Raw genomic sequence first — 14852 nt, forward strand, 5'->3', positions numbered from 1 at the left:
GCTCCTCCGTCCATGGGATTTTCCAGGCAAGAACACTGGAGTGGGGTACCATTGCCTTATCCTCGATACTCCTCAAAAGAGTGAAAATACCGTTTACGTTCTTGTCTGCCCCAGTTTATGGCTTCACGAGAATTTGTTCTCCTTTTAAGCACACACAGACTGTACTAATTCCCGTTTTTGGTTGGTGGAGCCTCTTCAGAGCATGTTAGGGGCAAAGGACTTTCTTCCTTGATCCCAGGATAAGGTCAGAATGAAAATAACAGTCTTAAATGACCCCAGCTCCTTCACGCCACCTCCAACTCCTCATTCAAAGGGGTGCTTTGGGTGGCAGGTGGAGTTATAATTAGAGATTAGAAAAAAAAAGAAAGCCACCTCAGCAGCTGTTGCTCCTGTTTGTTCCCGGCTATGGCTGTCACCAGTGGGCAAACTGGCATAAATAGGCCTTCGCAAGTGGAAAGTCATTTAACCCCTGTCCTTGTCACACTCCCAGTCCTCTCAGTGGCCAGAGAACAGAAAGAAAATCTTACTGTGCATGCGTGGAGGGTGAGCCGAGAGTACAGCCCCAACCCGAAGGCACCTCTGCAGGGGGAGCCTGCAGCCTGTCTTTCCTGTCGGAGACGCCGGACACTCCAACCCAAACAAATAGGTTAGTGCGCAGAGTAAACCTATGCATTTTAGCTCTGACCTCTTGTCGATGTGATCTGGGTTTTTCTGACAGAGCTGTAATGGAAGGGTGACTGTTAATGGAGAGTTATTTGAGGACTCATTTAAGACTCTGGTGCATATGATAACAAATTATGAAATTGGGCTTAATTTATGTTCCTCTCCCAATTTTGCTGTACTCCTATTAAACAAATAGACGAGATGAAGATGGAACAGTGGAACTGCTTTTCTAACCTGAGTCCCACAAAAAAAGTAATGGCACTTACTTTTGCCAAAAAGTCCTGTTTTCTTTGTTAAAAATCAGTCATGTTGAAGGCTTAGGTTGGTGATTACAAAAAATACAGCTTCAGAATATAGTTTCAAAATTTCACGTTTCTTTGTTTTTTTTTTTTTTTAGGGAATTTAGGTAAATGGGAATTAGATTGTTTCTTTACATCTGAATAAAGACAGAAGATGTCCTTATTGATGGTAAAATGTGTGCCATGTGGTACTATGTATATAAAAAATCTGCTATTGGATTTATTAGTTATGTCTAGTACAGTTCTACCTAAAAACTTCATAATTTCAGTCTAAACAGCTCCGTAAAATCCTCCACATAGATCCTTTCCAAAGCAAAAGATTTCAAAGAAATTTCATTTTCTGTGTGCTACATGTCAGAGCTGTAGAGCAGGATTTCCAAATAAAGACCAGCTTCAGGGCATCTTCTCAAAGCCTGAATGTTTAGTGTCTTGGTGAAAAGCAATGGAATTCCAGAGAACTCACTGAAAACTAGGATTTGGGGCCCAGTTCTCATCCTACTTACATCCATGGAACAGATCCAGGTGGAAAGAGTCCTAAATAATGGCCTCATTTTTTTCAGTTCCAAAGAGAAAGTGACCTAAGCATTTTACATGAGACTTTTCAGTGGGAAAATGCACCTTACTTAGAATCACCGTGGCCTGATGTTTTTTCTACCTTTTGAAGTACACAGAGTGCACTCAGAACTCCACTAAAGAGACAGTTAAATTAAAACCACCAAAAGTAACCCATCAATTAAATGCCCAAAAGGGGCTTGCTTCTCCTGATTTCTAAGAGAGCCATAACTTCCTTCAAGGAAATTTAAAGGCGAAATAAATGCCTATTTACATACTTTAGCAAATAAGACCCAAACTGATTTGAGTTTGACTATTGATTTTGAAACTATCAATGACAAACTGAGAGAGTAGTATTGAAACATATGCATTACCATATGTAGAACTGGATAGCCAGTGGAAATTTACTGTATGATGCAAGGAGTGCTCAAATCCAATGCTTTGTGACAACCTAGAGGGGTGGGATGGGGTGGAGGTGGGAGGGAGGTTCAAGACGGAGGGGACATATATATACCTATGGCTGATTCATGTTGATACAACACAATGTTGTAAAGCAATTATCCTCCAATTTAAAATAATTAAACTTTACAAAACAGCAAAAAAAGAAAATATCGATTAATATAGCATATATCAATACCTTAAATCTTCCCATGGATGAAGAAAATAAATGATAGATGATATTACGGTGTATTTCATTTATCTTATTTAGTCATTCAAATATTTATTGAGCGATAGTCATATAATCCCTAAATAATATTTAGACATGAGGGCAAGCTTAAGACATCTAATATTACTTTTTCCAGAACTACTTTCCTCCCCTTTTCTACTAAAAGATTTAGTACTGTGGTCGTCTCCAAATTGTTCAAGCTGAGAAAGGCAAATTAGTCAAGAAGACTAACTCATTGCTGACTAGGATTTCTCTGAGATACAGATTTATGCTCTGTCTTAAACATCGCTTTTTACTTGTGTTTTGTCTTCTTGCTCTTCTAGAAAAACAAACAAACAAACTATCCAAGATGACTGTCACTTACTCCAGTAAAGTAGCAAATGCAACTTTTTTTGGATTTCATAGGTTACTCCTCAAGTGGAGAGGCAGCATCTACAAACTATTGTACAGGGAATTTATTGTTTTTGCTGTACTTTACACAGCAATAAGTTTGATGTACAGGTACTGTCCTTTGCATGTGTTCTTAAATGGCCATCAAATAGCGTATATGAGTACAGTCTCAAAAATCCAAGTCCTTTGGTTGCCTCTGACTTTTGCATTATGTAATCTCCTCCTTTGCATGATTTTCTGTCACCTTCTTCTCCCTGAGACTGAGTATCGGCCTGGCGTGTTGCGATTCATGGGGTCGCAAAGAGTCGGACATGACTGAGCAACTGAAGTGAACTGAACTGAACTGAACTGAACCATTTTTGAGATGTTAAATGGACTCTAACCCATCATGCTTAGGTGGCTCCCATTCCAGCCCCACTTTAACTGGTCGTGATGAAGTATTAGTTGTGCTTCAGGAATTTTGCTCCAGGCAAAAAATGAAAGATTTATACCTAGATCCTTACTAAATGATGATTTTTACCATTCAAAATCATTATTTTTGCCTCTCTGAATGATATCATTCGTAGTTTGAGCTTATGATTTGACTGCTTGCAGCGACTACTTACATAATTAACACTTTCATAAATAGTGCATATCAGGCAACTTTCCTTCCTTTTTCCTGGAATGACAAAATCTTATCTAAGATGGTGCCCCCAAACGTACCAATATCTCAATTAAAGAAAAAGGCTAAAAATGAATTTATTTTTGCATTATCTTCAAAGTTGAAGGCACATTATATTCACAAAAGATGTTTATTCTTTATCACAAACTTTGCCTGTCAGATTGACAGGTAATTTGAGCAACATTACGTCCATGAAATACTTTTATGACTAAAAATTATAGTCTTAATAAAATTTTATCAGTATTATAAATGGGAAGCTCTGTGAGTTCTTTTAATTAATATTGATTGCATAATTTCTTCTCAGGGAGAAGTTAAAACTTAAAATAGAAAAGTTAAAGGTTTTTGAGGCTGTATTTCCACCTTTTCTGTGCTTATCAGTTTGTTCTTTCCCTTCTGCATACCATGAACAAATTTGCATGTCATTGCTCTCACCTGTATTCTTCCTTGCAGTGACAGGACCCCATGTGAAGAAGAGGGAAGTTAATTTGACTGGTCAATAATGACCAAAAGTGAACAGTTACTTTGCTATATATCAAAACTACTGTTCCCAAAAAATGCATATATTGGTATACATTTTGGCAAAATATCTTTAAAAGGGAAGTTTTATTAAAAACCTCTAATGATTTTTTGAATACATCCTCTAAATACAGTATTATTTTGACAATTTATTTATATGTCATCCAATCCTTCACAATATCAAATGGTGGAAGACACATGACGTTTCAGGATAATTGTCTCATTCGTTTATTTTTACTAATGTGTATTTATTGCTGCTACTGCTGCTTAGAATAGAATAGCTCTTAGAACAGTTGCAGCATAGCCAGAGATGCTCCACTGGGCCTTAATTTTGGTTCCAATGTCTTATTTATTTCCCACAAAACTGTATGCACATATTTTTTCTAAAGACCAAAAAGTGCTTATGTTTATAACAACCATTAGTTCAAGCCATTTTTCATTCTTTAAATTTCAAATGTAAAAGCTTATTAAAATAGATCCTTTTATCTTGATCAAAGCTCTACCAAGAACTACAGGCTGAATCTGTTGAGAAAGTCAGACATACCTGTAGACAAATATAGACATAGTTTCATTCTCATATCCACTAACAATGCTAAAGTTTTTTCATCCCATTATAAGCAAATAGTTATGCTTGACAAAAAATCATAAGCTAGAACCCGAATTCACTAGTTTGATTACCTCTCTTTGTATTTTGGGATACATTTGACAAAATACTTGCTGTAGTACCTTTTAGCTAATAAAATTTCTATGTATCTATTAGCTTAATATTTTTTCCTTTGGCCAATTATTAATAGTAACAACCACTTTATTATTGACTATGACATTATACGCTAAGTGGTTTTATATATCATGTATTCTTTAATCCTCCTAACATCCCTGATACACAGGTATTATTATTATTATCCTCATTTACAAATGAGAAAACTGAGACTCAGAGAGATTTAAAAATATGCTCAAAATCCAGATCTGTAAGTGGCAGATCTGGTTCTCAAACATGGCTCTGTAAGGCTCTATGGTCCGTGCTCTCCACATTTAATTCTCTCTGACCAATTCAATTTGAGTACTGGAAACCAATTTGGCTGTAACTTGTCATCAGCCTCACCTTGAGAGGCCTATCCACCAGGTGATGTCTTGCCTGTCATCTTTTCTTGACTGTAGAATTTCTGACATTCCCTCCAAAGCTAAGGCTGCGCCCTCAGCTTTGGGCACTCCAAGCCCACCCTGAATCCCACACACATTCTCAGCACCAGCTCCCAGCTCTTCACCAGCAGTCTGATTGGTGGCTCACTGTCACCTCATTATCCCTCCACTTCCTTCCTCAAAGCTCTACTGACCCAAATAGGCCTCTGACATATGCCATAGTGTTTCCAAGGGAGTCCTGATTCTTTTGGAACAGGTGCATTCATTCATTTATTCAAATTCATCTGCTTTCTTTCCGGATTTTGATCATTATTATTAGCCTGCCTCGAGATATCTCTTCTGATTCTGAATCTCCCCCTTGAAACATAAATATCAATAATAGCTTTATTAAATGCATTCATGTTTACCAATACCAGAAAGTGGGTTTCTGTCAGATCTATAATACAAATTTTGATATTTTTATACTATAGAAATAAAAACTCACCGCACATAATAATAAAAATTTCACTTCTAACTGTTGAACCTGTGATGTTGTTTTATATTTTAAATAACTCTAGGCTTTAAAATAAACAGTTATAACATCCCTTGAGGTATAACACAGATAACCAAGAATGTACTGAGTAGAATATTCATGAGAAAGTAAGATCAAGATGTCAAATCCAGGGTTATTATTCAATAATTACTTAGTAAGCATATTCTAATAATAAACATAATTAAGACATTCTTTTTAAAGTACATATGTTTAATAATTGGATAATGGACACCTTTATGAAGTATTTTGCTCCAAATCCCATGCATTAATCATATAAAAATTTTAAAATATAAAACATTGAAAATAAAATGGATTACTGTGTCCCACTGTCTAATGACCAATAACATTTATGTACTAAAAATATTAGTACTTAAAATGTTCAGAAGTTAAAAAGCTTTTGAGATATATCAGCTTAGGTATAAAAGGAAAAGCTACTGCTCCTTTTAAAAAAAAACTGAGATTATTTTTGCTTAATTGTTTGCAGTAAATGTCACTTGCAAAGCAGGTGCAGAAGTATAATATCATAAAGGGCTGTGCATTTTATTTTTGCTCCAGATTGTTACTTACAGGAGCCCAAAAACGTTTCTTTGAAAAATTATCAATTTACTGTGACAGATATGCTGAACAAATTCCAGTAACCTTTGTGCTTGGTAAGTATAGGTCACACGCAGCATGCAGCCACACAGCTGTCTCCGCAACAGTGACACCAGTGACTCTGCATGGGAGTGTTTCCAAGCTGAGAGGCATGCCTGAAAAGTCACCGCTTGCAGTAGAACCAGAATCATCCATAAGGTTTACCTTCAAGACTGCTTTTGCTAAGTTAACACCCAACATGTTTGAGGTAATGATCTGCTCTTGGACAGTTAAGCTTTCTCTTCACTAACTCTCCACTTTTTGCCATCAATATGTGAGTTCTAATATCCACTTACTGAATGTTATGCCGTTGCCAGGCACAAATTACTTTTTTTTTTCTGGAGCGAAAAATCATAAGATATGGTAACTAAATGTTTTTACACCCTGATCTCTAAAAAAGGCTGAAATTCTGCTAAAAGCATCAGTGTCAACAACGTTTCTTCAGTAAGAAGCTGCTTTACAGTTTCCTCTTACTCTGCAGGCTTTTATGTTACTCTAGTAGTGAATCGATGGTGGAACCAGTTTGTGAATCTGCCCTGGCCAGACAGGCTGATGTTCCTCATCTCCAGCACTGTTCATGGAAGTGACGAGCATGGGCGCCTGCTCAGGAGGACGCTGATGCGCTATGTCAATCTCACCTCCCTGCTCATTTTCCGCTCAGTGAGCACAGCTGTGTACAAAAGGTTTCCGACGATGGACCACGTGGTTGAAGCAGGTATTGTGAATTACTCTTCCTTCCATGGCGCTCCTCTCAACCTTCAAATTTCCTCTGAAAATATCTTTTATTCATTCATTCATTCATTCAAGAAACATTTACTAAATACCTATCCTGTGCCAGAAACAGTCCTAAGAGGCAAAAAAGGAATAAGCCATCATTCCTGCCCTCAAGAGGTTTACTTGGGGGGCAGAGCAAAGGAAACAGCAATCAGTCAACCTCATATTAAGTTGCCAACAGTCATAATATAGTAATATTATATTACAATCTTTAATATAATAATTATCCTATTCCATTTTCATGTTTCATCATATATCATTTTTAAAGAAATATAAACCATCTGTAATATTATCTTACTTTGTCTAGCACTTTATAGCTTATGCACTTTCACAAAGATTATTTTGTTTGGACCTCAATAAAACCATGAGAGATTCAGAGAGGATATGACCTGCCCTGGATCACATTGCTCATTAATGGGAGAGTCAAATTTTCAATTAAGACTCAGAACTCCTAATTTAATACTTTTCCCCACACATAGCAGGTTCTGATAGGAAATAGCAACATGGGTTTTCATCTACACAGACTCTAAGTGGCAGTGAAAGGCAGCTTCAGTGGAGGTCTGTTGTCTTTTCTGTTCCTCAGAGTAGATGTAGTTTTGTACCTGGGCTCCTGGACACAGGATGCTGAGAACAAATCACATTTGAAGGATGGTTCTCTTTGCAGTTAATATTTAGCAGAGAAGCTGTTAAATCAGCCTTCAAGGGGATAAGGATTAAATGAGATCATTGTTGGCATGTACAGAATAAAAATGGGTTGTTGTGCTGAGTTGTCTTTGATTGATCTGAGAGTATGTTGGAATGTATAAATGAATACGTAGTAAACACAGGAACCATGAGATGATTTTGCCTTTATGTTGAATACAGTCTCAAATTAGCTTTCATCATCCAGTCTCTTTTTCTGAAATGTCCTTGAAAATACATAGAGAGATGTATATATATTTTCAGAGTAGCATTTTCGCTTGTTTTTGGAGGTTTGGGAAGTTTTTGTTTGATTTGGTTTTGTCTTTTCAGATAACAATATAGTGACCAAGAACACAGAGGAAGAGTTCAACCCCTTCTCTACCCTTTACCAGCCTCATGACCTTGTCTAAGTCACTTTACCTTTCTAATGCTTCAGTTTCCTCATCTGTAAAATGAGGTTATAGTGATTTTGTAAAACCCTCTGATCTCATTTACCTCCTAGCTTGTTGTGAGGATTAAATAAGATAATATGTGCAGTGTCTAGAAGCTTACTGGGCACATGGTATGACATGCATTCTTGCTTTTAAGAATGAAATCATCTAGTGCAAAGGCATAACATAGGCCTTTGATCATTTTAGAAGGAAGAATCATTTGATGTGACATCCCAGGTCTTCCTGATCATCTATGACCAGGAGGCTGTGCAAGTCAAGAGGGAAATAAGGAAAGAACGTCGAGGCTGTTGTGAGGGGTACAGAGCAAGCTGTGGGAAAGTAATGAGCCAAAAGGAGTCAGTTACAGAGTCAGATGAAGGGTATAAATGACCACTTGATGGTCATTCTGAATGACCATTTGAAAATGCCACTTGATAGGTTAATTTTCTTGCTCTAATATCTAAAGGATAGAATGAGATAAGAATTTCGACCTCTGGAAAAAGTTCTAAAACAAATGAGAAAGGTTTGGCTGATTCCAAAAGGATGAGTGAGAGCTAAAGTTTACTCGGATGGATAAAGGTGTCTCTAGTCCTGGCGCATCCTTGGAAAGAAGAGGGCACATTCTGACAGGAATCGGGACTCCAGGCCCAATTCTCAGAGCAGATCTCCTCCTCTAACCCTAACCCTAACCCTAACCCTAATACCCTAATACCTTCATATTAACAGCAAGTGGGGAGGTGGCAGGACAGCTGGCAGTGGAGCCCCTTTTGGGACCCCAAGTCAGACGTGAGCTCAACAAGGCCTGAGTCGTTCTCAGGTCTGAGGGGCAAGTAGAAATTGTGAGATGAGTTGGGAGAATGATGATTAACAATGTGAATTCTTTTCTTTTAGGTGCACTTTTCATAACATCAATGCTCACTCATTACCAAACTTACACAGATGCCTATTTTGGTTACTTGCATCCACCCTCTCCCCCTTTCCAAGACATTCAGAATACTCCAATACTTCTTTCTCTCCAACCACCAGGACCCCAACCATTCCAAGGGCGTATGAAATCATTTGCTCCTTGATGTGCATTTAAACAAGTATGTCTCAAGGTATGATCTGCAGACCCATGGGCGCTTTACACCTTGAATAACTTGAGTTGTTTATTTAAAATGCAAACCGCTGGCCCCTGCCTCAGACCTACTGAATCAGAACCACGGAAGGCCTGGGAAATCTGCATTTAAACATGCTTTTGTGTTGCTTTGTTTATACACTGGAGTTTGAGAAGTTCTGAATCTTTTCTGAGATGCTCATTCTTTAATCCTTTTTCTCACCCCTGGGGTAAAAAGCTTTGGCATTCACCAACTAATTCATTACTAAACACAAAGCTGTAACAGTTAATAAAAGGGTGAATTCAAGGTTTTGACCATGCTAGAGGCTCCAGAATTTGTAGGGTGGCTTCAGGCAGCAGTTTGCTCAGAGCCCATCATCTAGGGCAGCGGTCCCCAACCTTTTTAGCACCAGGGACCGGTTTCATGGAAGATAATTTTTCCATGGACTGATGGGGTGGAGGGTGCTTCGAGGTGTTTCAAGCTCATTACATTTATTGTTCACTTTATTTCTGTGATTACTACATTGTGATATATGATGAAATAATTATACAGCTCACCATTTTGCAGAAACTGACAGGAGGCAGAGCTTAGGCAGTAACACGAGCGATGAGGGTGCTATACAGATGAAGCTTCACTCACTCCCTTGCCGCTCAGCTCCTGCTATACAGTCCGGTCCCTAACAGGCCACAGGCCAGTACCAGTCCATCACTAGGAGGTTGGGGACCCCTGATCTAGGGGACCTGAATTAGACCTGCCTGGACACAACAATCATCATTCTCAATTTGGGTTTTTGGTCAGTTTGTGTGAAGAGTCTGAAGAAGGAAGAGAAGTGAGGGAGATAGGATGGGGGCTAAAGCCTTTGCAAGTGCACTCTGGGGTCATAACTAATTCTCTCAGTGTAAAGGTCTCTACTACTCTTTTTCACTCACAAGTGTTTTCTCAAAAGGCAGAAAAAGGGGTGGTGGATCAGCACGTGCCCACAGAAACACCAGATTTACGTATTACATGGTGGGGCGAAGGTTCTGCCTTCCAAGCTGGGGCAGATGCTTCGGAGATAGGGTCCTTCCTGGCTGCCCCACTGCCCCCCACGTGGGGGGCAGCCTCTCTGTCAGTTGGGGGAACAGACTTACCGGACCTCCTGCTCGTTTCCCTAACAGAGAGGGCTGACTCAGTCTGCACGTGGCGTTGGCTTCCAGGCTCTCCCAACCAGGCACATGTCTCCTCCTCTCTGTCCTTGGCCTGTGCCAACATTTCTGGGAAGAACAGGAAGTTCAGGCATGGCAGAAAATGTTTGGCAGGAGCCCTGAGCACAGAGCCAGGGCACCTGCTCTGCCTGAGGGCAGAGAGGGCTGGTAATAGAAACGGGGGCCCCTAAGGAGAGGGGACAGAGCGGGGGGGGGGGGGAAATGTTGGGGGCACAAAAGCCTCAGTGGGCTTCTCACATAAAGCCACCTATCAGGGAAGTAAATGTTCTCGAACTTAAATCAGTATTGCTAAAACTACAGGTCCTAAGATACCACCCCTAGCAATTCAGTAGGTCTAGGAATGAGCATATATAACAAGCTTCTGGAGACTTCGAGGCAAGGGCAGCGGGGGGCAGTCTTTGGATCACACTCTGAGGTGGACTTTAGGGCAATGGCAGTTTCCTTCCATCCTCTTTGTGTTGCTTCAGGGAGGGTCCCTGTCACAAAGATTCAGGACTAGCAGGAGAAAAAGAGGGAGAGGGTGGAGAGAGTGAAGATCAGCATTTTCTTCCGAAGCATCTGGCTTCACTAGAGCTGATTGTTGAAGCAGTCTGCGCGCAGGTTGGAAAAGAATTTCCAGATAGAGTATTTTAGAAGACAGAATTTATTGAGAACAAAGGACTGAGGTAGTCAGGGGCGCTGCACAGACAGCAGGCTGACTTCCTGACAGACCAGGAAGAGCTGGCGCAAGGGGGAGCGGAGTGAGAGATGCTGTTAGAGCAGCGCACCAGCTTGAGGGACAGCAGACCTTATGTGGGCTTGTGGCCAGTTTTTATGGCCTCAGGACAAAGAAAATTCCTATGAAAGAGGTGGTCATTGGTCGGGGGTCTTTTGGGTCTCCCTCTTGCCTCATATGGAGCTGGGAGCTAGCCAGTTAGGGACAGAATGGCTCATGACAAACAGGATGGCCCATGCCAGCGGTTGGCATGGCGCTTAGCAAATTCTGGAAATATTACCCTAAGACCCCAGCCAGGGGCTCCACACTCGTGGACTAGGTCATTCACCTGCTGGTCCCTGAGCGTTCCTTGCTGTTAAGTTGGACACTCAAGTTACATTATTCCAGGAAATTAGAAGAATCATTATTCTGGGAAGTACATAAACTTTGATGTCACAGGTTACATTTCCCAAATTATAAATTAAAAGTTCTTTATGCTCCCATGAAAATAGAAATATAGCAATCAAATGCAAAAAAAAAAAGTGTTTATTATGCCAAAAGTTCCCTGCACTGGTCCGTTTTCAAACATTTATTTGCCAGAGGAGCTGCAACCCAGGAGCTCCTGTTATTTTCCCTCTTGGCTGCAAACCTACCCTGGAAAATTCCAGTCATTTCAATCACCTGCCCTGGAAGATGTCACTCATTCCAAGTCAAGTCAGTGGCTCAATTCCAGATCTTTGCCAATTTAAGTGATGGCCTTAATTGGGTTTATGTTACGGTGAGACTGAATCAAAACATTTTATCTGGAGTTTCAGAGTGATCAGGAGAAGAAAACATTTCCCTTCATAATTCCTCACTAGAAGCACAAAAATAGGGCAAGGGAAATGGTATACATTCCTCTAAAACAGTACTAAATCTGTTTGCTAAATCTGTCATGCGTTTGCTCATTTAACAAAGATTTATTGAGTGGGTACAGTACACTGGGGCTTCCCAGGTGGCACTATTGGTAAAGAAGCCGCCTGCCAATGCAAGCAGGAGCTGCAGATTCAACCCTGGTTCGGGAAGAGCCCCTGGCGAAGGGCATGGAAACCCACTCCAGTATTCTTGCCTGGAGAATTCCATGGACTGAGCAGCCTGGCAGGCTACTGTCCACAGGGTGACAAAGAGTCAGCCACAACTGAAGCTACTCAGCATGTATGCCAGGCATTGTGCTGAGCTCTGGAGCACAGCTGAAAGCAAGTGTGGGTATGGTCCCTGTCCTCAACTGTCAGTAAAAATTACTATAAATCTTTTATTCTATTAATCATTTTCAGAAAGAAGCACAAAGATATTTACAGTTGAAATTCACATCACTGCATTGCATTTAGGTTTCTCTGAAAAAGTGTCCTTCTGTGCATGGTAGCCTGTAACAGTGGTTAAAAGACAGTAAAATTTAGGGAAAGGACACTTTTTCTCAAAGGCCTGGAATCTTAACATGAAGTTCCTTGAGCTTCTGCTCTGATGAGAGAGAGCCTGTGGACATCCCATCAGAATTTTTAGCAACATGTATAGTTAACAGGCATAAATACAATCGAGTAAGCTCCCAATTATCAAATGACTGCTGAGATAAAAGTTCTAACTCTAGATGCACTGACTGGAAGGCCAGCCCCACACTTAGATCATTTAGTCTGTGATCTTCTCCCACTAAGTAAAATAGACTAGATTTTGTGTAATGTTGACTTTCTGCCCTGTGGTCTGCTGTTCACATTTACCTGGATGCATTCTGTGGTGCTGGGGCTCCCTGGTCTCTCTGAAATTTCCCACTGTTCTGTGCTACAGGAGACATGATCAAGGGGACAGCGGTATTCACGGCTGTGCCAGTTTTTACTCCGTTGGCTGAACTTTAACAGTTTGAGTCAGTTATGCCTGTAGTCTCACATGATGAGCCCAGAACAGTCTGAATGTCATCTTGTGAGTGAAACTTGACTCACCTATGCACATTGGATCTACATGGGACAGAAAGAGCACACATCCTTGAATTAATGCCATGGATGGGCAGTCTTGGCTCAGTGTTTGAAGCCTCCCACAGCTCTATTTGGGCTTCCTTTGTGGCTTAGCTGGTAAACAATTGGCCTGCAATGTGGGAGATCTGGGTTGGGAAGATCCCCTGGAGAAGGGAAAGGCTACCCACTCCAGTTTTCTGGCCTGGAGAATTCCGTGGACTGTATAAGAGTCAGACACGACTGAGCGACTTTTAATTTTCACAGCTCTGTTTTAGGAGTTATATCAAGGCTCATCAATCAGTGCCTCTCCAAGGATGACCATAGATCACAACATTCAATGAATTATCAAGGATACTTATTTAAATTACATCTTCCAAGACAGCACTCTTGCCTGGAAAATCCCATGGACGGAGGAGCCTGGTAGGCTGCAGTCCATCGGGTTGCTAAGAGTCGGACACGACTGAGTGATTTCACTTTCACTTTCCACTTTCATGCATTGGAGAAGGAAATGGCAACCCACTCCAGTGTTCTTGCCTGGAGAATCCCAGGGATGGGGGAGCCCCGTGGGCTGCCGTCTATGGGGTCGCACAGAGTCAGACACGACTGAAGAGACTTAGCAGCAGCAGCAGCAGACAGCCTATGAATCTGACTCTCCAGGGTTTGGGACCCAGAAATCCACTTCTAAACAAGCTCCCCAGAAGCACTATGTTTGACCCAGACCATTTCTGAAAGAGATGGGAATACCAGACCACCTGACCTGCCTCTTGAGAAACCTATATGCAGGTCAGGAAGCAACAATTAGAACTGGACATGGAACAACAGACTGGTTCCAAATAGGAAAAGGAGTACATCAAGGCTATATATTGTCACCCTGCTTATTTAACTTATTTGCAGAGTACATCATGAGGAACGCTGGGCTGGAAGAAGCACAAGCTGAAATTAAGATTGCCGGGAGAAATATCAATAACCTCAGATATGCAGATGACACCACCCTTATGGCAGAAAGTGAAGAGGAACTAAAACACCTCTTGATGAAAGTGAAAGAGAAGAGTGAAAAAGTTGGCTTAAAGCTCAACATTGAGAAAACAAAGATCGTGACATCTGGTCCCATCACTTCATGGGAAATAGATGGGGGAACAGTGGAAACAGTGTCAGACTTTATTTTGGGGGGCTCCAAAATCACTGCAGATGGTGACTGCAGCCATGAAATTAAAAGACGCTTACTCCTTGAAAGGAAAGTTATGACCAACCTAGATAGCATATTCAAAAGCAGAGATATTACTTTGCCAACAAAGGTCCATCTAGTCAAGGCTATAGTTTTTCCACTGGTCATGTATGGATGTCAGAGTTGGACTGTGAAGAAGGCTGAACGCCGAAGAATTGATGCTTTTGAACTGTGGTGTTGGAGAAGACTCTTGAGAGTCCCTTGGACTGCAAAGAGATCCAACCAGTCCATCCTAAAGGAGATCAGTCCTGGGTGTTCATTGGAGGGACTGATGCTAAAGCTGAAACTCCAGTACTTTGGTCACCTCGTGCGAAGAGTTGACTCATTGGAAAAGACTCTGATGCTGGGAGGGATTGGGGGCAGGAGGAGAAGGGGACGACAGAGGATGAGACGGCTGGATGGCATCACTGACTCAATGGACATGAGTCTGAGTGAACTCCGGGAGTTGGTGATGGCCAGAGAGGCCTGGCATGCTGCGCTTCTTGGGGTCGCAAAGAGTTGGACACGACTGAGCAGCTGAACAGAACTGAAGGATGCCAAAATGTCCAGCTTGCTGTGTGATTCTGCACTAGGTGCAGTTGTTCTCAAACTTTGTTATGATAGAATCACTAGGGATCTTTTAAAAATACTGATGCCTGGCTCACATCCCCAGGTATTAACATTCAATAGGTATACAGTGTAACCTGGGCGTTGGGAGTTTTTAAAACTCC

At 41.0% G+C, this 14852-nt stretch overlaps 1 protein-coding gene across 6 annotated transcripts in view; it reads left to right on the plus strand.

The window, feature by feature from the left end:
• The first annotated feature begins 479 nt into the window (after positions 1-479).
• BEST3 (bestrophin 3) overlaps positions 480-14852 on the plus strand; it is a 55497-nt gene continuing 41124 nt past the window's right edge. Inside the window, exons 1-4 of one of the 6 annotated variants that reach the window (XM_069584670.1) lie at positions 480-646; positions 2505-2682; positions 5976-6070; positions 6535-6768. In XM_069584670.1, coding sequence (XP_069440771.1) covers positions 2531-2682; positions 5976-6070; positions 6535-6768 — 481 coding nt within the window. In that variant the 5' untranslated portion in view covers positions 480-646; positions 2505-2530. Of the gene's footprint in view, positions 647-2504; positions 2683-5975; positions 6071-6534; positions 6769-8965; positions 9037-14852 lie in introns of those variants that run through there. The other 5 variants (XM_069584665.1, XM_069584667.1, XM_069584668.1 and 2 more) reach the window with 5 other exon arrangements.

The sequence above is a fragment of the Ovis canadensis genome, chromosome 3, assembly GCF_042477335.2.
Source record: "Ovis canadensis isolate MfBH-ARS-UI-01 breed Bighorn chromosome 3, ARS-UI_OviCan_v2, whole genome shotgun sequence".
Taxonomy (NCBI): domain Eukaryota; kingdom Metazoa; phylum Chordata; class Mammalia; order Artiodactyla; family Bovidae; genus Ovis; species Ovis canadensis.